At 39.1% G+C, this 23528-nt stretch overlaps 1 protein-coding gene and 1 long non-coding RNA gene across 7 annotated transcripts; both read left to right on the forward strand.

Moving 5' to 3' along the window:
- Window positions 1-2731: 2731 nt before the first annotated feature.
- On the forward strand, window positions 2732-5249 carry LOC309508607. Its single transcript, XR_014209598.1, has 2 exons — window positions 2732-4278; window positions 5034-5249. It is a non-coding gene; the product is annotated as an uncharacterized lncRNA (long non-coding RNA).
- Window positions 5250-5254: 5 nt separating this feature from the next.
- Window positions 5255-22409, forward strand: zbtb38 (zinc finger and BTB domain containing 38). 6 transcript variants are annotated; one of them, XM_082182864.1, is made up of 3 exons: window positions 5255-5434; window positions 5863-5997; window positions 16766-22409. In XM_082182864.1, the coding sequence occupies exons 2-3, from the start codon at window positions 5878-5880 to the stop codon at window positions 20441-20443; spliced, it is 3798 nt and encodes a 1265-aa protein (XP_082038990.1). In that variant the 5' UTR covers window positions 5255-5434; window positions 5863-5877; the 3' UTR covers window positions 20444-22409. The 6 variants fall into 6 exon arrangements, with proteins under 6 accessions (XP_082038990.1, XP_082038992.1, XP_082038993.1 ...); XM_082182866.1 differs by lacking the exons at window positions 5255-5434; window positions 5863-5997 and adding exons at window positions 10013-11581; window positions 11760-11818; XM_082182868.1 differs by lacking the exons at window positions 5255-5434; window positions 5863-5997 and adding exons at window positions 13446-15705; window positions 16426-16605.
- The last annotated feature ends 1119 nt before the right edge of the window (window positions 22410-23528 follow it).

A 23528-nucleotide genomic window follows, 5' to 3' on the forward strand; every position in this document is an offset into this window, starting at 1 on the left:
GAGGTTGTGAAAGTTGTCCCCTGTCCTCCTCTTCTTAATGAAATTGGTTTGATGTCTCTGTCTCACTGCTGGACAAAGCTATTACAAAAAGAATGTTAATTTTGGACATGCAATACCCATTTCCACCAGTAGTGGTAAAAATAGAGCAGTAGGGGTAAAAATAGAGGTTGTGAAAGTTGTCCCCTGTCCTCCACTACTTAATGACGCTGGTTTGATGTCTCTGTCTCACTGCTGGACAAAGCTATTACAAAAAGAATGTTAATTTTGGACATGCAATACCCATTTCCACCAGTAGTGGTAAAAATAAAGCAGTAGGGGTAAAAATAGAGGTTGTGAAAGTTGTCCCCTGTCGTCCTCAACTTAATGACACTGGTTTGATGTCTCTGTCTTGCTGTTGGACAAAGCTATTACAAAAAGTGTTAATTTTGAACATGCAATACCGATTTCAGCCAGTAGGGGTGAAAGTAGGGCTAAAAATAGAGGTTGTGAAAGTTGTCCCCTGTCCTCCACTACTTAATGACACTGGTTTGATGTCTCTGTCTCACTGCTGGACAAAGCTATTACAAAAAGAATGTTAATTTTGGACATGCAATACCGATTTCCACCAGTAGTGGTAAAAATAGAGCAGTAGGGGTAAAAATAGAGGTTGTGAAAGTTGTCCCCTGTCGTCTTGTACTTAATGATATTGGTTTGATGTCTCTGTCTCACTGCTGGACAAAACTATTACAAAAAGAATGTTAATTTTGGACATGCAATACCGATTTCCACCAGTAGGGGTGAAAGTAGAGCAGTAGGGGTAAAAATAGAGGTTGTGAAAGTTGTCCCCTGTCCTCCTCTTCTTAATGAAATTGGTTTGATGTCTCTGTCTAACTCATGGACAAAGCTATTACATAAAGAATGTTAATTTTGGACATGCAATACCCATTTCAGCCAGTAGTGGTAAAAATAGAGCAGTAGGGGTAAAAATAGAGGTTGTGAAAGTTGCCCCCTGTTGTCCTCTACTTAATGACATTGATTTGATGTCTCTGTCTAACTCTTGGACAAAGCTATTACAAAAAGAATGTTAATTTTGGACATGCAATACCCATTTCAGCCAGTAGGGGTAAAAATAGAGCAGTAGGGGTAAAAATAGAGGTTGTGAAAGTTGTCCCCTGTCGTCCTCTACTTAATAACACTGGTTTGATGTCTCTGTCTAACTCATGGACAAAGCTATTACAAAAAGAATGTTAATTTTGAACATGCAATACCAATTTCCGCCAGTAGGGGTAAAAATAGAGGTTGGGAAAGTTGTCCCCTGTCCTCCTCTACTTAATGACACTGGTTTGATGTCTCTGTCTCACTGCTGGACAAAGCTATTACAAAAAGAATGTTAATTTTGAACATGCAATAACGATTTCCACCAATAGGGGTAAAAATAGAGGTTGTGAAAGTTGTCCCCTGTCGTCCTCTACTTAATGACACTGGTTTGATGTCTCTGTCTCACTGCTGGACAAAGCTATTACAAAAAGAATGTTAATTTTGGACATGCAATACCCATTTCCGCCAGTAGGGGTGAAAGTAGAGCAGTAGGGGTAAAAATAGAGGTTGTGAAAGTTGTCCCCTGTCCTCCACTACTTAATGACACTGGTTTGATGTCTCTGTCTCACTGCTGGACAAAGCTATTACAAAAAGAATGTTAATTTTGAACATGCAATAACGATTTCCACCAATAGGGGTAAAAATAGAGGTTGTGAAAGTTGTCCCCTGTCGTCCTCTACTTAATGACACTGGTTTGATGTCTCTGTCTCACTGCTGGACAAAGCTATTACAAAAAGAATGTTAATTTTGGACATGCAATACCCATTTCCGCCAGTAGGGGTGAAAGTAGAGCAGTAGGGGTAAAAATAGAGGTTGTGAAAGTTGTCCCCTGTCGTCCTCTACTTAATGACATTGGTTTGATGTCTCTGTCTCACTGCTGGACAAAGCTATTACAAAAAGAATGTTAATTTTGGACATGCAATACCCATTTCAGCCAGTAGGGGTAAAAATAGAGCAGTAGGGGTAAAAATAGAGGTTGTGAAAGTTGTCCCCTGTCGTCCTCTACTTAATGACACTGGTTTGATGTCTCTGTCTAACTCATGGACAAAGCTATTACAAAAAGAATGTTAATTTTGGACATGCAATACCGATTTCTGCCAGTAGGGGTAAAAATAGAGGTTGTGAAAGTTGTCCCCTGTCCTCCTCTACTTAATGACACTGGTTTGATGTCTCTGTCTCACTGCTGGACAAAGCTATTTCAAAATGAATGTTAATTTTGAACATGCAATACCGATTTCCGCCAGTACGGGTAAAGGAGAGGTTGTTAAAGATGCCCACTGAGGCCCCCTACCGAACTGCACTGGTCTCATGTCAATAGGCCCTTTAAAATCAAAAAGCTATTACAAAAACACACACTCTGCGTTTTCTTTAAAAACGAAGAAAAAGTGCACTTTCCCCACGGTCCCTTACTCGCATCTCCGTCAAGAGCGAGCTTTTCCGGAGAAACTCACATTGCGTCGGCTTTTGAGGGGCAGTGCTTATTATATAGAGCGAAAATACGGAAAATTAAGCTTGTGAAATATTTTAAGCCTTGCCTTTTTATCGGTAATAGGGTTTAAATAATTTTTGGCCAAGTCGTTTGTGAGGTATTGCCATTTTTCAGCGAATGTCTGGGGAATATCGAAAACAAAACTAACTTTATCCCGCTAAACTAGCGACACTCATTTGGTAACTAGAGTCAAAATTAGTAAATTACTTAAAACCGTTGTTTTGCTGGTTGTCTTTTTAGTCGGGTTGCCTTGTCACACATGTACTTAATCATAAGCAACTCTTAATCATTCAGCGTGAGACTCACGCAATTGGCCCGTTTCACATGCTCTCAGGCCACTCACACAGAGAAAAATTGCAAACCAAAGAGGACACCGACAGGCAAGACAGAGCAGGTTACTATTGATATGAAACAAATTCTCAGCTCTCAGATTCTGTCAATTTTATTACCAAATTCAAACAATAAATAGGCTACCGTTTTGGCGCTTTTAAATGTGACAGATCGCTGTAGCGCCTCAGTTCAAGCGGCACGTGAACCGATCATCTATCTTTACTAGCCTACTAGTTCATAGTAAATAAACACGAATGATCAATAGGTATGTTGAAAGATACAGTACAACTTACTGAAATGTATATGCCTCATACATAATATCGACCAATCAGTGTTTTTCAACCGTGGAAAGAGGTCAATAAAATAGCTGGAGTAGGCTAACGTTACCTCACATAAGGTTACATTTACCTCAGGGAAGCCATTAAATGACCATAGCAGGTAAGTTGGCTAGAAAAATGTGTAGCCTATTTTATAATGTATTTAGTATTGGTATAAATGAGTCATTTGCTAAATATGTGCACTATATTACATATTTATTATATTTTTTACTTTTTTAAATATTTTAAATATTATAAAGTTGTTGTTGTAATAAAAAACGCATTAGGCCTAGCCTATATTTAATTTGAGTTGTTATTTTTAACCTTTAGTTATACCAGCTGACAGGGCTCTCTGTAGCCTATGTTTACAGCATTAGGTGAGATTTTCTTTCTTGAGAAAACTTAACATGTATCTACTGTACCTACTACGTCGTGTCGAAATTGAATCAAGATCGGAATACAACCACAAGAATTAAATTGAAATTGTAAAATTTGTATCAAGCAATAATAAAAGCAGTAGCCTATACCAATTATTGCAACTTGCTGTCACTAAACTTAATACAATTATGTTTAGTTAGGCTACCAAATGTTTTGAAAATCACAATAGCCTTATTGTTTGTGATTGTGAGTTTTTTTGTGTCTAATTATTTACTTATGTGGCAAGTAGCCGTGACTTTAAGGCAAGTCTTGAAGCTGACTTTTGCTGATGAAACTGCAAACTAAATTTTTCTCTAATTTATTATAAATCTGACTCTTGTCTTAAATGAATAATTTCTTGTTCTGGGTATTTGACTGTAAATCCCCTTACAGTGAGTTAATGGGGTTTACGTACCTCTGCTTCGCGTCGGGGTCCTCATCACCCTGTCGGGGGTTATTTTGAGAGAACAACCGGCTGGATGTACATTATCCCTTACTTGACCCTATAATGGGTCATATTGTCACACTACTGTATAGGGTAATTGTCACAACAGAACATGCTGATTGCCAATGATTTGAGAAGAATGGCCTAGTTTTCAACCATCTATAAAGAACCCTCAGAGAGAAACAGGAGACATTTTATAACAGGTAAGAAAACTACATTTGTACATATTCTGAAGTAAGTGTAAGGGGTTCTGCCTGTGCAAAACCTAATATTAAAGTTGCTGTAGATTTGATGGTAGCAGATCTGAATTCAAACTTCTGGTCAAATTTAAGAAAGGGACAGGGTTTATTTGGACTAAATGATTAGACAAGTTCAGTCACCAGATAAGAGAAGTTTCATTACAAGATCTAATTATATATATTTAAAAAAAATATATATATACATCACAGAAGGGAAGAAAAGACTATTGCAACTTCCATTTCATGCCTCCTTTAAGTTGCTTTTATAACCTTTTTGGATCTTCCAAGTTTTGATAACCTTGACTTTTAATGTGGGGACAGAAACCTTTCACTCAGGTTTCATTAAAAATATCTTCATTCGTGGTTCAAAGATTAACCAAAGTCCTTTGGGTTTGGGTATGTAAATGGTGACAGATTTTCATTTTTGGGTGAACTATCACTGTAAAGTTAAAGATTTGTTTAAAGAATTTTTACAATAGTAATACTGATACTTGCCTTAGCAAACACCACTCATAACAGAATACTAAATGATAGTAACAGAATTAAATTAATATTTTGTGCTCGTCCTGACAGAATGATAAATAGTATCCACTATCCAGAGCTTGTAACCGTTTCAAAACCGTTTGAGAGGAAGTCTAGCTTTCCCTCTTTTTCTTTCCGTTGCTTCTCCCTCCCTTTTCCAACCCCTCCCTCTCATCTCTCTCTCTCTCTCTCTCTAGGGCCAGGACAGCAGCTTGATGACGCAGCATTGACAGAGGCCTGTGGAACGATTGCTGGGCTGAGAGAATAACAGAGAGGCGCTGCTTTGGCCGGCCTTGACACTCAAACACACACACACACACACACACACACACACACACACACACACACACACACACACACACACACACACACACACACACACACACACACACACACACACACACACACACACACACGGCACAAAGGAAGTACTGCTGAGAGAGAAAGCAGCTGATCTGGCCCTGAGGAGAAACTGTGTTGCCGAGTCTCTATTCGTCGCTCTCCTCACAACCATGGCAGAACAAACTGATCTCACCCTGGGCCAGACTGTTTACATCTACAGCTGCTCAAATATGGAAGAGGAGGAGGAATAGATCAGGTATATATCAGCCCCGCTCACTCAGAACTCTCTCTTTCGCTGTCTTACTCACTCTACTAACACACTGAGAGATTGTCCATTAATGCTGACTAAAAAGAGGCATTAAAATGTACGCTGTGCTTTCCACTTTGGGCCAGACGATTGAGTGTCCACGAGCGAGATTAGTGTGCGTTTGTGTGTGCAAGCTTGTTTTGAGCATATACTGTGGGAATCCATCCAGACAGTCGTTTGAGTGCATTTCTCTTGATTGCATTCCAATAAAGGCGGGCCTTACTGTAATAGTGACATAATAATCTTGTAAATGGCATAAAACGAAATGTTTCCTGCACTATAACATGATTATTGATATAACTGTGGAATTTTTGAATAGTGACAAGATGAAATATTGTAAAATTATAATAAAAAAACATGCATACTAAAAATTGCAGGACTGGGGATTCTGCATGATGACCACCAGGGGGCACAACACTGTAGTTCCTCGCACAGGCACACATTTAACCGTACCAACAGGGACCAGAGGAAAGACGATCTCGATTATGAGGAGCGGAATGAACAAACGTCAGGTTGGTAAAGGGATTTTAATCTTACTGCGTCATTTAAAGAGTTAGAATTTAATGAGTCACTTGATAGCAGGAAATGTAGAACTGTAACCTGCCCTCTTGCTTTTGTTCCAGCAAGACAACAAAATTATTGTGGTTATACCATTATACGTATGTGATGTTCTTGTTTGATTTTCATTTGTCTGTCTTTGATGTATTCACTCTTGAGCTGAATAGCTCCCTGCTACCATTTTGTTTCATGAGCGGCAAAGTTTCCATCTATAATTCATTACGAAACACAATAGCCCACATATTGACCTAGGCCTCATCTTGATAGTCAGAGCGATTTGTATTAGTGTTCTGTTTGTTTTCTTTCGCTTTTTCATGTTATACTTCAGGCCATTTTGGCCTTGAGTGGAAGATTGATGCAATGAGCTCACTTTGGACCGTGGTTTTACATAGCATAGAGTAGGCCTCACTTTGACAGGCCTCAGATGTATTAGCATCTTTGATACTTTCAGGGCCACAGCCTGCTAGACGTATTATATAGTGACAAAAAGCAAAAGTACTTCAGCTATGCAGCACTTGTTTGCTAACGGTTCACTGCTTACTTGGTATGACTCAGTGATGACTAAACTCCTTACACCTCTGGGTTATTTAGAAGCGGTATCGCATTGCAGAAGAATTCATTGCAACCTTTTTTTTTTCCAGAGGGTAATCACTTGTACAATGTAATAGTCTCAAACTTTCAGTTTTTGTTAGGGGTTAGGGTAATAGCAGCTGAAACTGGAATAGAAATGTTATAATTTATGGTCCACTACACTATTATCTCTAAACTTCTTAACCTCTCATGTAAATATACAGGGAACGGAGAAATATTGCCACCCTTGATCAAGAAGACACCCACACATCTTTTAATTTGTACGTTTATTATAATTAAGTAAGATTAAAATACATATTACAGATATAAATTGTAAAAAATATTGCAATACATTTCATTATTTTACACATAACCATAAAACTGTACACAAAAACAAAGTACAATAATGTAACAATTGAATATAGCAAAAGCAATATTATATTAATATATTAATATTAATGATAATAAATAATATATGTTGTATTTATTTATGTATTTTCCAAGAAAAGTTTGTGAAAATGCATCCCAATATACTGTTAATGGGAAGGAATTTTCTGTATTGATTTCTCACTGGTGTTTTACATATATTTTTAATTACGCTTTGCATTATTTTTGGTTTTTGGGTCCGTAAACTTAATGGAAAAGGTACTGGTAATTTTCTGCCAAAATATTATTCGTTTTTCTTACAGTGTATTAATTGTTTATTATATAACTATTTATTTTTATTTTTAGAATATATATATATATATATATATATATTAACATGGAGGGGTTTTATATTCCAGGGGACCTACTCTTTTTAACCCATGAATTTCTATTCTCTTTCCAGATAAAGATTTTTTACATATAATTTTACAATCCTTGCAATTAATATATTTACATAATTAGATATAATTATTTATATTACTTGTATATAGATATATTAACTTTTTAAGTCCAATAAGACAAAAAAAAAAATCTTTGTAATGTTTATCCCAGTTGGATCCAGTTATTTGTTCCAAAGCAGTTACGCTCACTGCAATATAGCATGCAAAATGTAGATTCAGTATAGGTACAGTTTTAATCTAAATTATTCAACCCTCATTGCAAATCAGGTTTATTGGCTAAATTTACAGACTTTCAGATGTTTGCAATGAACAAATCAAACAAAAGTAATTGAAATAGCTCAACACAAGAACGTTTCTAGTGGTTTCCCCTAATTCAACTGAAAATGCAACTTTTAATGACTTCTGCTGTCTCAAAATTATTCAACCCCCTGAATAACTATTTACTTATAGTTACACAACAGCTCACAACTGCACAAATATGCAAAACAGGTGTTGTCTCAAGCACACCTGATGCAACTAATCAAGGGCTTCATTAGTTGCACCATGTGTGCTTGAGCTAGAACACCTAAAATATATGAACTGGCTAGGTTTGTTGAGTGTCACGTTTGACTGCATGTTAGAAATATGGCTAAGTCAAAAGAATGGTCCAAAAAGAGAAGATATCAATACCTTCACAAACAAGGAACATGATTAAAAAAACCCCCCAAAAATAGCAAAGGCACTAAATGTTCCTAGAGACACCGTTAGAAGCATGGTTTGCATGTTCAAAGTTAAAGGAACAGTGGTTACACGACCTGGACAGGGTAAAAAAAAAAAGAAAAGAAAAAAAGGCTATCAACGGCTGCAAACAGAAGGCATGTTCAGAAAAACCCTCAAGTGTCTGCAAAAGACCCGCAGCAAGACTTGGTGGCAACAGGCACTGAGCTTTCAGCTTGCACAGAAAGGCGTGTACTAAACGCATGCCAAAACTCCCAAGAAGTACAAGAGCACAAGAAAAGTCGCCTCCAATTTGCTCAAAATCATATAAATAAGCCACAGAAGATTTGGGATTCTGTTCTGTGGAGCGATGAAATAAAACTGGATCTGTATGTCTGGAAGAAGAATGAAGCATATGCTGAAAAGAACACTATGTCTACAGTTAAGCATGTTGGGGGCTCGGTGGTGCTCTGGGGCTGCTTTGCATCCTCTGCCACTGGACACCTGCAGCGTGTCGAAGGCAAGATGGATTCATTGAAGTATCATTGGATTTATCAGGAAATCCTAGGAGAAAACATCATGCCGTCAGAGAGGAAGCTGAAGCTTGGGCGTCATTGGACCTTCCAACAGGACAATGATCCCAAGCATACCTCAAATTCCACCAAGGCTTGGTTGCAGAAGAAATCCTGGAAGATTCTGCAGTGGCCATCAGTCAACCCATAGAAAATGTCTGGTGGGATTTGAAGGCGGCGGTTGCAGCACGCAAACCCAAGAATATTACTGAACTGGAGGCCATTGCTCATGAGAAGTGGGCTAAGATTTCTCATAAACGCTGCCAGAAGCTGGTGTCTGGTTATACATCTCGTTTGCAGCAGGTCATAACAGCAAAAGATTGTTCTACTAAGTACTAGAGATGTTTGGCATGAAGGGTTGAATAATTTTGAGACTGCAGAAGACATTAAAAGTTGCATTTTCAGCTGAATTTTAGGAAACCACTTGAAACATTTGTTGAATTGAGATATTTCAATTATTTTGATTCGTTCATTGGAAACAGCTGAAAGTCTGTAAATTTTGCCAATAAAACTGATTTGCAATGGGGGTCGAATCATTTCAATTACAACTGTACTTCAATGATCTTGTAGCAGAAGTTGATAAATATCCATGACTTTAATTATAAGTATTTTCCAGGACTGTGGGAACACTGATATCATGTATGAAATTTGTTTAGACATATTACGGCAATCCAAAAATTGGATATTCCTAATTATGTATAAGCAGATAGTGAGAGGTTGTGGACTGCATGGAGAGATCAATGATCAGTCTAGCTTCTGATTCTTATTTCACCATCAGTGGTTCACTTATAAAACAACCTAAGAGCTGAACACAGGCCAGGCCACTAGTGAATGCAGCCTTTGTTACAGGAGCTTGTCTTCCTGGCACCCAGGTAATCAGCACTCAGCCTTGTTTCCAGAAATAACCGCTGGTATCTGGGCATTAGGTTCACATGATGCACTGCGAGCCGAAGGAGGCGGTCTTCCGCAAGCTTTAAAGAGACACTTCACCGACTTTAAAAGAAGTTCTGGTACATTTAACTCAGATGTAAGCAAGAGCTTATTTGACTGAAAACTAAATAAATATAGCATAAATATAGTGGAATAAGCCCTTCTTCATGATGCCATCTACAGATGCCACCCACTTCTGGGAATTTTTGTTCTCATTTAAATGTGGAAATAGTTTTCAGATCTTTAGAAATTTAACCCTAAGAAAAATAGAATTCTACCATATTTTTAGGTCACTAATGAAAGTAAGTTTCATCAGGTTTTGGTTCAGCTGAAGTGCTGCTGTCATTACAGCAAAAGAGGGACAAGTGTTAGTGTGATTAGAATATGTTGGAAAATAAGGAGAAGCCTTAGAGAAAATAAATATTGTAAGAAAAAAAAAGCATAACAAATTAAATAACCATAAGTATTCAAAGAATTCGTGTGCAGTATTTATTTGCAGTCCTCACCCTGAATAAAGACATACCCAGTTTGGGCTATAAAATTTAATAACCTGCAGATGGAATTTGAAGTTGCTCCTCCTATTTTTCCCTGTCCATTTTCTCCCATTCTCTCCCTCCCATCTCCTCCCTCTCTCGTGTTCTCTGCAGAACAGCCGCATCCCTTTGCATCAATCAGCAGCCATGTTGAAGGTGATCTCACAGTCCCCACCACCTTTCCACTTTCTTCCGAGCTCTCGTTCTCTCTTCAGAGCTCTTGCGCACTCACTCACTCTCTGTCCACGGCGGTTTTTCAACCTTTCGCTGAAACCCCTCTCTAGTTGCCTGCCATGTTCCTTCGTCCTCACCTTATCTCAAATCACCATTTCTGCTTACTCATGCGCTCTCTCATCCTCTCTTTCTCCTCGGCTGCTCGCCCTCCTTCTGTTTGATTTCAGAAATGAGCGTTTGAGAAGCAGACTGTGCCGTCTCTCTCTCTTTCTCTCACACCCACCCACCACCTCCACAAAGATGCACATATAAAAATGTTGCAGCATTGATAGCGGTACAGCTTAGCCACAACAGCAAACAGCCACATTCAGATGTGCAGAAACACATTCCGGACCAGAGAAAAGCATGTTTCATAAGGTGGGCGAGGGACAGGCAGAGAACACAAACGTGTGTGCCTGTGCATCAAAAAGCATCGCTGTTCATGATCTTTTTTTGGAGGGGTGGGGGCAGCGAGGCTCATCTAAAATAGCAGCAACCAGACCGCCGTTATTTATTCTACGTGATGGAAAATGTCAGACTCTGCCTCGCGCCAGGTGCCATTTTTGTTTTGACACTGGTGGTTGCATTGTTGCATCCTCCTCACATGCACGGCATGCGAGCGCTTCTCACACATTAACGTGTGCTGATCCGTTTTTTCCGCGCTCTCTCGTTCCTGCTGCCCTTTTGCAGTGGTTAATGAAGTTGCAGTCCTTGCTAGCACGCCGCATCTCTTATCCGCTGCTAATAATGCACAGACAGCAGTGGAGCTGCCTTGCCCGACTATTTATAAACTCCACAGTGGGCGAATAGACCCTGGTGGCCAGCTAGCGAGCGTACGGAAGGAACGAGACCTATAGCAGGGTGCAGTGGAGCAGACTGATGCCCCCTGCCACCTCTGGACTGGGCGTCTCATGCAGAGAGGGCACTGGGACTAGGGTGAACGAAAAAGAGAGAGAGTGTGAGAGTGAGAGAGAGAGAGAGAGCGAGCAGGATAGACTTATAGGAGAGACTGCGATCGCAGCAGAGAGCAGCAAGCGACGAGTTGAATCAAAAAAAAAAAAGCTGTAACACTTTCGCCTGCAAACGAAACCTCTTTTTCCAGCCATCAGTGGATCGCAGGAACTGTAGAGGAAGGCGTGAGCGATGTTTTCCGCTCTCCATCCACTGAAACGCTTTCTCTGATTAACTGAAATAAAGGTACGTTCAGCATGCTTTTCCCCTCCAGTTTCAAACAGACATAGTCGAGCGCTTTTTTACAGAGCAGCGCATGAAGACTTGTGTGGTTTTATCTGTAAGAATGAAAGCTAATGTTTTCGCTCTTTATTTGACTGGACATTTCATACTCATAGGCAAATGTTTCTCTTATTTTGTACAGAACGGTTTGAGGGAAGGTGGGGGATTTTTATTTTTCCGCCATTTCGCTTATCCGGTATGGTAAGTCACGTTAAGGGTGTGGCAGGTGATACATCCACGGACAACAAATGTATTGTACGCCTATATAAAATGCCTGAATGTTGAAGAAACCTTTAACGGCCCAAGCAACAAATAGCGAGCCTAAATGTTTTGTTTTTTAATGTAAAAGGGCCCTTCAACTCAAATTCGCATTGGCATCCAGCTCTTCGAGCCTAGGGGATGTGATTTTGACTGCGTACTAGTCCACTGAACTCACACACCAATGCAGATAATGGTGATCCCAGGCCATTGTCCGCAGCTAAATGCTACCGGGGCTTCCCAACATGGCGCAGTCTGTAAGAATGAACCGTTTTTCTCTGGACAGAAAGCACAACTGCCTGCTCAGCCGCCATTCATACAAATCCCAATAAGTGCTGCGCCACAGCATGTTGCCGTGACAACGGAGGCCTGTCAGACAGGGAGCAGGCGGATGTTTTCCCAGCGATTAAGAGAGGTCTGTCTCTCCCGCTCAGCGCAATCACAAACAGTCCAGATCAAAATAGATCCTCAGCAGCAGCATAGCAATAAAAGCTGGCATGATGTTACATCCAGACTGTGTTGTTTAATGCAGAGTAAAGGTACAGGCTGAGTAATACTGCTGTGTCATGTTTTTGATGATCAGAGGCAGATATGTCTTCTTTGTGGTTCTGTTGTTTCCTTTCTCTTTATGAGTAACGCATAATGCATCAGGGTGACCACAGAACAGCCTGAGGAAATGATCTTCTAAACTAGTTTGTCTGTTCAGAAACTGAGCTCTGACCATGGCTTTGCTTGTCAATCATTTTAATATGTAATATTAATGTCTCAGAATTTAGATTCTAAAATCCAAAATTGTTAGCCCAAACAAGATCGACCTCTACAGTCTAATAGAACATTTACAGGCAGCCATTTTACTTTATACCAAGATGCTTTTTGTCGTGGTTTCAAAATGGCTGCTCTGTTGAAAGAAAAAAACTCTCAACAGAGGCACGCAAAATTTTACCTTCTCGCCAGAATCATGTACATTACTGAAAAAATAACGCATGCACATTGCAGAGCATCTAGTCCGTGTACGTACTAGAACATGGTCAGTTTACTACAAGTGCTCCAATGGAAACTAATCTACTAACAATGGCACAAAGCGTTATCTTTTTTTACTTGATGGGAACATACAGAAAATGCAAAGTTAGCGATGACTGTCATCTGTGCAAGTGTCTGAAAAGCAATTCTGCAATTTGGCAAATAAAAAGGTCATTTGACGCCCAAGTGTTTCATTTTAGGCTCCCACACAAGTAAATGCCTAAAAACTACATTGCAGTGATTCATTTAAAGAACAATGTGATTTGGACATTCCATCACCGTCACATAGACAAAACTAGGGCCTCGTACACAAAAAGAGTAAGAGAGGAGAAAATAGTGCAAATGAGAGACAAAAGACGTAAACAATCCATATGAAAAACTGTATTCACTTTGAGCTTTGTGCCGCCAAACAATATGTTGTGCTTTGCTAGTACATTGGCCATGAGTGTTGCTGCATCTGACATATTTCCACTTTGCAGTGGCAGGTCACTCTTCCTCGTGGGGAGCAGTTGAACTGGAAATAGATAGTGAGAAGCAGAAATAGGTCAGTTTACTAGGATGGATATTCAAAAGCTTTTGTGCTCCTCTTCCAGCAGGGAGATGGAGAATCTGACCTTTGTTCATTTCCTCATTGTGCCGCTATGTAGTTTAGCCAACTAATGAGTCAAACGAGTGTCATGCACTGGGTCGTTGACAGAAAATGAAGGACAAAAAAATAAAAAAATTAGCCAAATCTTCATTACTTTTTCAGACAAATGCATTAACTAAAGACAAATACATTAAAGTCAATGAAAATTAACGATTCATGAATTAAATATGTTAGGTACAGTGATAAATTAATGCTTGTATTTATTTTTTATTATTTTTCATATTTATATATTGTTCATGTACACTATAACACACTGTTTAGCTCTTTTACTGTGATTTACTTGCTTGTGTTGTGCCACACACATCTATATCTGCCAGGGCCGGCTGATCTCTAGAGATTGCATTTTAATGCAGTATTTGCCACCTTTCCCTGTTACATCTGGTTGCAGCTGTCCCTTTTTCACTCTTCACATTTCATCTTCCCACTCTCTGACAGCTGGCATATAAACAAGTAAATAATAAATTAATAAAATGCATTTTCTCATTATATTATACAATATTAAAACGTTTTTTTCCTGAAATATTATGAAAATTGAAGTTTAAATAAAAACTCCAAGGTAGGCTACTGCTTATAAATCATTATGTACAAACATTGACAATACAAGACACATCTGTTATTATTCTTAAGGATTTTGTGTTGTTTTTTAATGTCTTGTTTTTGCTTATCCATGACTTCTATTTTGAAATCATCTTGTTCTTGCGAGTCTTTAGTCTCTGTCAAATGTATGACCTAATTGTGTTCAGCTGTGTTTTGCTCCCTCATTAGTGCTTGTGTGTTCTGTATATTGCTCCTGTGTTTGCCTGGTCTGCTGTTGCCTTCAAGTGCACTTGGTAAGATCTTGCGTCAGAGTAAGGAAATCATAATTATGGCATGTTATGTATTCAAGTCTGCATACATAGCCAAAAAGTACAAGATGTTATTATAGGTAGAAGATTTTGTAGGTATATTTTTTTCAAAATATAATAGCTCGAAGCTATCTTGTGTGACAGAGGTGCAATTATACACAATACGTCCAGGATATAACTTAAAACTATGATTCATTTAGGCCTATATCCAGAAATATTTATCTGTATTATATATATATATATTTGTTTCATCATTTTTTCAAGTCTAAACAGGTCATGTTATGTATTGTTTTTGTTTTCTGTATTCTTTGCTTTAAAGGGATACTCCACCCCAAAATAAAAATGGTCAACATTTACTCATCCTTGTGTTGTTCAAAACCTGTATGACTTAATTTCATGTGTAGAACATAAAAGAAGATATTTTTGAGAAATGTGAGAAGTGTTTTTTTTTCTCCATATACTGGAAGTTAATGGTCTCCAATGTTGTTTGGTTCCTAATGTTTTCATCATCTTTTGTGTTCAGCAGAAGAAAAAGTCGTACAGGTTTGCAACAGGCTTGGGTAAATGAAGAAAAAAAATTCATTTATGAGTAGAGTATCGGAAAGAGCAATCTGTTCAGGAAAATACAGAAACTTGAAGGTGAAATAACACTAATAAACAGTCACAATATAAGCCTTTAGGATCTGGCCTATCAGGTGGCATAAGTATTCTCATTACAGCAGAAAGGGCCAAGTTAAGCCTCCCCACGGCTAAAGCAACCTTATCTGTCTTATTAATAATAATATGGTCATATAGATGAGCGCTCTATGAAGGTCTATGAAGCAGCGTCAGCATAAACTTTAATAATCATGAGTTAGGCCAGGTAAACTTATCTCTATTAGTGTCCCTGGGATCATTTTCATTGAGAGAACCATACGTGGCAATATGTTACCAAAGAGCCATTGTCAATAGAAGCACAGCAGACATGCCACTGACAAACAGTCCATTAGTTTAATTTAGCTTCACCTGTTCCCGTGCCCCCTAATGCTTGGAGTTCTGGGTTACAGTTGATGTTTCCTGCCAGCAATTCATTAATTATAACTTTATTTTGAGTAATATATTTTACTTTGTGGAAGTGCCGGTTAGAGGACAGCACTTTCCCAGCGATGGATTCTTTCTCACTTCTTCCAGCAGATAATGGGATCATAGTGTGGCTTTCAACACATGCATTAATGCAAAGAGCAATGATGAGCAATAAGTCACCATTCTTATCCTTCATTATCCAGTGAACTAAGCTGTCCTAAAAATAAATGCCAAATGGAGATGGAAGTGCATAGGTCAGTGGCAAAATATTTATTTAAATATTAAATAATACTTTTTAAGGATTGTAACCTATTTATGCAAATTGTTGCAGTTCTTCATGTGCATTTCTTTGTTTTTCTGTGCAATTACTTCTGTTTTATGTTCTATGTATGTGTACTTACCTTGCACAAAGTATGCTTCTGTATTCTGTAATCTTGAGCACAAAAATATGGTCGAATAAAGACCGGTATGGCAGTGTGCAAACATCCTCAATAATAAATCTCTACTAGCTTTCACCTCATTTCCCTGCATCAAAACAACATCATATGTCTTTGCACTATATAACTGATGTGGTCATTATGAATATTTGGGTATAAGAACTGCATATATTACAGTTTTGGTTGTAAAGGTAACTGCATCTGCTTACCACTGTACATTATGTACTAGCTTCACATGATTACTGTTTAATAGACATGATAGTGAACTAAGTGGCGTTGAGTTTATGAGTTGAGTCATGCTGCCATCTAGTGGTTTGATGTGATTAGATTACAAATCTAATCTTATTATAGTTAACAAATAATTACACTTCTCATTATGTGGTTTAAAATGTCTCCTTTCTGCTTTTTATTTAATTAATGGTTAAATTTCACGATAAACCAATACACAAAAATTTATATTTGTTTAGAGATGGTTCACCTGCCCAAAAAAATATGATGTCACCATTTACTCACCCACATGTTATTCCAAACCTGTAGGTATTTCCTTCTTCTGTGGAACACAAAGGAGTTTCTTCTTTTGTGGTCTGCCAAAGAAAAAAAAAAGCAAGTTCGGAACAGCAAGAAAATGAATTTTCACTTTTGGGAGAAGTCATTCAGCCTGGGCTAAATTTAGTGGCATGATCAGTGATGATCTGTGAACAGTGACTTGTTCATGAAGTACGTTGAATACCTCATCCAGTTATTTTTCCTTTCCCTACCCCCGGTAAAAACAAAGGTCATATGCTGTCATCTCAAAAGTAGCCATAATTTTCACAGATTTAAAAGATTGTTTTTTGTGTTTTTCTTTTTTTTTTTACTTTCTGTCTCTTCTCTGCAGATGACTGTGGTCAACCCCAGCACTCTTGGTCTGGTGGACAATTCCCACCCCCAAACTGTCCTCAGTCATCTTAGTGAACAGCGTTCTCAAGGCCTATTCTGTGATGTAATAATCGTTGTGGAGGATGTCAAATTCCGCGCTCACCGCAACATACTGGCTGCCACAAGTGGATATTTTCGTAATGCTTTCAAAACGCCTGATGTCTACACATCCAGCCAGGTGCTGGAGTTAACAGACCTAAAATCTGAGGTCTTTGCTAGCATTCTAAACTTTATCTACAATGCCAGAGTCGAGTCAAGTAGTACAGAGGACAGTAGGTCTCTGGTGGCAGCTGGAAAGCGTTTAGGAATTCCCTTTCTGGAGAAATTGCTTGACTTTGAAAGGCAGAGCTCTGGTCTCTTGCAAGGTAAAGCCTCTGCAAGCTGCGGAAGATCAAACAGTCAGTCAAAGTTGGCAGACACATGCACACTGAAAAAAGAGACACTCAAGCCTGAGGAGTTAGACTGCTCCAAGGGCCCAAGGATCACCAATGCTTTCTCTATTACTGAGGCTGGGGCAGTAAACAACCCATTCTCTACACTGGATCACCGTAACAAAGTTATTGAGGAAGTGCATTCTCCTTCCAGCTCCCAAGATACAAGCATATCACCCACAGAGAGTGAGCCTGCCCATGCTCTAACAGAGCACTCGTATGCAGTGAGCCAGGGGCAAGAATCTAAAGAGGTTAGCCAGGGGAACGATAACGGAACAATCATGCCTGCCGTTCCTCCAGCTAAGCCCGTGGTTAACAATAGACTTGGACCTATAAAGAAGCGTCGTATACATGGTAACGGTATTCCATCTCTCTCAATTGAGCCAGGTGCAACTATGCCCACTATTACTGGCACATCTGCAGTGGAAAATGCTACTGTTGAACCATTATCTTCCTCCCAGTTATCCTCAGATGCAGCACCAGTGATACATTCCAGCCTTGATCTCTTGCCACCACTTGACGTTACACCCTCTCAGGATGCAGAGCCACCCTGCCTCAGTCCTCAGAATACACCCAGTGTCCCCGCCTTCTGCTGCCAGCAATGCCCTGAAACCTTTAATGACTCTACGCTTCTCACCATCCACATGCAAATACACAAAAGATTTGTCAGTCATTTGTTTTGCAAGTACTGCCATAAAAAGTTTATGCATCTGAAAAGATTGCGCAATCATGAGCAGGTTTGTGTGAAATCTCTAAAAGGTCCATCTGAGTTAGAGACAAATAATAAAGACTCTTTGAGAGTCCCAGTCTCTAATGGTTCACCTAATGAAAATACAACGCAACTCTCTTCACCTCCACTAGATCTCCATATCCCTTTAAGTTTAGACCCCACAATGACTAGTCCCCCTGAGCTGTCTCAGGATCAAGTTAATGGGACCTTAAAAACAAGTAGCACTTCAAGGACATATAAATGTTCTGTATGCAAACGGGCTTATGTGACCATTTCCAGCCTAAAAAGACATGAGAATGTACACTCATGGCATAGAGCCTATCCTTGTCACTACTGCAACAAAGTTTTCGCTCTGGCTGAGTACCGCACAAAGCACGAGATTTGGCATACTGGGGAACGCCGGTACCAGTGCATCTTCTGCTTGGAGACCTTCTTGACTTATTACATCCTCAAGAATCACCAGAAGTCCTTTCATGGCATCGATCCACAGCTGGCTGTCAATAAAAAATCAGCAAATGGTGGATTCAAGGGTAGTGTCTACCCCATAAAGCTCTACAGGCTTCTCCCAATGAAGTTTAGAAAGAAACGTTATAAGTCATACAGTCAGACATACTCTGAAGGGTTCGAGGGCAATGATGATTCCTTCAGTGAACCACTGGGCAGCTGTTCCCCCCACACACTTTTTGACTGTGCAGTACCTACAACTAATTCAGATGTTGTTAATGGTCAGTCATTATTTTCAATGCCAGTGACATTCATGGCCACTCCGAAAATGATGGCATCAGAAACTCCTCGCATCAGCTTTGAGAAACCGTGTGACCAAAACATAGGATTTCCAATGTCATCTGAGATGGACCATCCTTCAAAACACCTCTCCACTGATTTCAAGAAACAGTCTGGATTTGATGGCAAAGGGACACCGCTCTTCAGCCACAGATTTACAGATTCTTCACAAGTGATAGAGAAAAACAAAGGGACCTCTCTCATTACAAATGGAAGCGACAGAGATTCGTCAACAGAGAAAAACACAGAAAACAGCACAGACATACTTCCATTCCTCAACATACCACCTGTCTGCTCCTTCGAAGGGTTGAGCAGGCTGAGTGAACTGTCAGCAGCAGCACAAACCATTGAGGACATGGCTAATCAGCTGCTACAAGCAAGACCCGAGAGCATAACACCGGATCAGCCACCTAGTGGAAAGACAGAAACGTACATTGCTAAGCCTGCATGTCCAGGCCCATCCGTTGACAACCAAGTCCTTCCCCTCTGCCAAATAACAGTGAAGATTGGCAACGAGGCAATTGTTCGACGAAAAATAAAAGGCTCAAAGCTATTTCCAAAAAAGAGGAAAAGGAAAAGCTGGAGACAAGAGGGCATAGGTCAAAATAGCCCTGCAGAGGAGAGTATTGGAAGTCCAAGTCTGCGACTGAGAACAGAAGTCACAACATCAGTCACAAAAAATGAATCATATGATGACCCAAATGATCCTGAAAGTGACAAACTATGGCGACCCTATTACTCATATAAACCTAAAAAGAGGGGTAAGAAACTGAAACGCAAACGAACAAGGATGAAACATGTGAGATGCTACACGAGACCATTGTCACCTGAAGCCAACGAAGACTTCAGAGAGACACCGTTCTGTCCAGATGAGAGGATCTCAGCAGACAACTATGGGGTCAGGAGGGAGCCAAGGCTTAGCAGCCAAAAGGAAGCTTTCTCCTGCCACAGCTGTGAGAGCTCTTTCTCTAGCCAGACCTCCCTCAGCATGCACATCATCAGCTGCCATCAGCCACGCTGCAGAATATGTGGTAAACAAAGTCCCCCTGAATCCAGCACAGCTGGGCCCACTGCAGAGGATAGTGGTGACTTTATCTGCAAGAGCTGCACTGAGGATGGCTCCTGTTTCAGCTCGGATGTGGCATCCCACAGTCTGAGCATGGAAAAACGTTACAGATGTTCTTACTGCCCACAGCGGTTCCTTTACCTTGCCACTAAGAAAAGTCACGAGAAAAAACACCTAGAAAAGTCAGATAGAGGACACAATTGCAGATATTGCTCAAAGGTATGTAAATCAGCAGTGCTGTTGAGTGTGCACGAGAGCAAGCACTTCAAGTCAGAAGATGGAGAAGATCCAGACAGGACATGTAAAATATCCAGTTCCTTTTCTAATGAGCGTAAAGGACAGATCAAACCTGAGCCTTGGGAAAGCATGTATACCTGCTCAGAGATCAAGCCAAAGATGGGGGAACCTATGGACATAGATTCTGAGGGGAATTACCCTACAATCACCAGTGTCTACAAGAAAACGTCTTTGTCATTTCCTTATGTAGCAGATGGCAGGTCTTTCACTCCCCTTCCTTCAGAGATAAAGAGGAAGAAGTCCAAGAAAAAAAGCATTTTGGAACGTTCTAAAGGATTTGGATTTGAGGGGCACACACAGGACTCTGTGACGTGGGGCCAACAGGATTGACCTGCCAACACAGGTACAACCAAGTAAAGTGCTGACTCAGTCCAATCTGTCAGCCAAGAATGCCTGTAACCAAAGGAACTTCCCAACAGCCTACAGTTGCTCATGTCAGAGCGGCATTTCTGTAAAGAGGAACCTCGTTTTCACACCCACGACAGGAAGGAAATGCATCTCCTGCTGATGTCACATAGAATAATGACGTAAGTGACAAGGCAGGCCTTACAACGTTTGAAAAATGGGGGAAAAACGCACAAGAAAGTATGAGGAGGTTAGCGTGACTGTCTTCAAGAGAACTTGTGATGTAAATATAGAGTATTTTTGGTCGTTCACATGAAATACTATTCGTAGTTTTCCACGTTTTTTTATGAGAAAAAAAGTGGTTTTATTTTTATACGTTTTTATTTGTCTAAGACAGGTGGATCTTCACTATTTCATTGCTCATTGTGTTATATTCTATGCATTAAGTAAAGTGAACAGCTAGCAGCACCTTACAGTAAAGATAACTGCAAGTGATTGTACTTTTATTGTAACATAACACCATTACCACCATTTCAGTCTATTTGTTGCACACAAATGCATTAATAACTCTGCTGATAAATGCTAAAAAATATTTTCCTGAATATACCAAAAGTTTTACCTTTCATTTATAAAATTGTGTTTAATTTTGTGGAATACTTACAACAAATCATTAAATAAAAAAATAACACATAACACAAATCATGTTAAGTGGCCTATAACTCAATGTCTTGTTAAAATTGTTGTAAAGTTGGACAATGTAATAATGTTAGCCACAGTAATGAAATTTAATAAATGTTTTATCACATTATCTCCTGGTTTCACAAACCAGGCTTAAGCCTGGCCTCAGACTAAAATGCATGTTTGTGCTGTTTTAACTAAAAGCAACTTACACAGACATATCTCAAAATATTGTTTTATCTCAAGATGCACACCAGTAATGTTTTTTTTCTCAGGCACATTTATAAAAGCTACTTACAGTAAATGTCCTAATTGAACTAAGGCCTAATCCTGGCTTACTCTAAGCCCTGTCTGTGAAACCAGGCCTACATTTAGCTAATGAAGACGAGGCTGTGGGATAGACGAACAGTGCATGCAATAGGATGTATTTAGAGGTTTTTTTTAATTAACAATTTGTACAAATGGTTAATTTTATTTTCTGCACAATATGACAATACTATCTTAAGAGTTTTTTTTTTTTTTTTGACAATTGGAAATATTATGGAGAGATGGATGTTTTGTTCGCTGAATATTAAATGTGCACTATGCAGGATTTTTAGTTACTGTTTGCCTCTCCTCGGACATCATATCAGTTGCACACGCATCCCAACTGACTCAAGAAACTGGGAACGGGCAGATGAACGATGAGCTATTTGTTTATCATGCATTAATAGCATTTATGTGTATATTTTTTGTGTATATAAGAAGTTACGCCAATAGTTAGGTGACTGGCTGTAATTTGTGAGCTATCTTCAGTCTAGCTCGCTAATAAACAACAATTACGTGTCGTAAAAACATAATTACAATGCATAATTAAGCCAATAACAACATTAGCGAATTGTTTTTGTGTCGAGATAGGAGAACTTAGAGGAGCTTCCCAAGACAGACTTCCCAAGTCCTGCCCTCACCTGTGCCGTACGTCATCATTTGCTGGAGCTGTACATGCACTGGCCAAAGGTGCAGCTCAGAAACGTCCACAGGAATTCAAAAAAAGAAAATACAGGCATAGGACAGTGTCTCTGTAGACCACCACACACTTCTAGTAGTCTATACTTTTTCTTCAAAAATCCTGCATAGAGCACATTTAAATAAAAGGGTACCCAATAGTTCAACACATTAAACAGCCTTATAGCCTTGTTTTCAATTGTGGCGCATTAAAGTGGCATTTACCCTTGACTAAGGTCTATTGTAATGTTGGCTGAGTTTCCTGCCAGTAATAAAATATCAAATGTCAGTTTTGTACAATTGGAACATATTTCCTCACATTTCCTAATGTCATATCTTTAGAATCCATTATACAAATAAACTGAAAAAACATGGAGAGGTTGACAGAGAGATAGAGAGAGAATGAGTGAAACAGAACCCAGAGCTCCTCTCCCTCCTGAAACTGCAGACTTGTTAGTAGTGGGAACTCTGTTTATTCATTCAGATTGTCTCTCTCACTCTGTCTTTGGCCCTCCATGCTGACCCATCTGAGAAGCTCATTCCCGTTTCTCTGTCAGTCCTCCACACAATGCGGCATTCAGTGTCCCGTCTGGGCCCACGTGACACCAGTGCCAGATGTTCTGAACTCTCCGCCGCCGGCTCCACTCTTGGAGATATGCTGAGATCTGGTAGCAGGTTTGTGCCCAAGACAGAAAGCCTATCAGTAAAATATATGTGAAGGTTTTCATTCATTCCAGGTCATTGGGGAATGTCTGGTAGTTTATTCATCTGTACCAGAACATTTTTTTTACATTTTTCAAAAACTTAACCAGACAGCCTATCAGCTACTTATATGTTTTGCATGCCTAATCCATTAAAAAATTTAAATAAACATCTGCCAGTCTACTCAAATATTGGGCTGTCTCCTATCTAACCGAACATAAACATGTTACAAAGGACTTTTATTTTGTTTTCCACACAATACTTTTACAATAGCACAAGCCATAATACATTCAACTGACAAGTCATTGATAAAGGTGCAACACATCATACATTTGCATTTAATTAATATATGCATGTATGTGCTAGGCAGCGAAAAATCTCATCCAAAATAAAAGTTTGTGTGTTTACATAATATGTGTACATTTACAATTACATAATATATTTTACTGTGAATAATTATTTTGTTTAAATAAATACACACATATGTATATATTTAATAAAGATTTGCATATATATACACACACACTGTATTATATTTTATATAAAAACACATTTTTCTTAAAAAAAATATATAGGCCTATATATATATTTTAGTAGCCTAGTGTGTGTACTGTGTATAATTAATTTTTTATAGACATTTGCATGTATATAAAAAAATTATTATACACAGTACACACACTACTAAAATATATATATATATATATTT

This window comes from Leuciscus leuciscus (genome assembly GCF_965113295.1).
Source record: "Leuciscus leuciscus genome assembly, chromosome: 10".
NCBI classification, from domain to species: domain Eukaryota; kingdom Metazoa; phylum Chordata; class Actinopteri; order Cypriniformes; family Leuciscidae; genus Leuciscus; species Leuciscus leuciscus.

Coding starts and splice junctions, on each gene's coding strand:
- zbtb38 (XM_082182864.1), top strand. CDS start 5,878: ATGATGACCACCAGGGGGCACAACACTGTAGTTCCTCGCACAGGCACA. Junction 5,998..16,765: donor GCGGAATGAACAAACGTCAG/GTTGGTAAAGGG, acceptor TCTTCTCTGCAG/ATGACTGTGGTCAACCCCAG.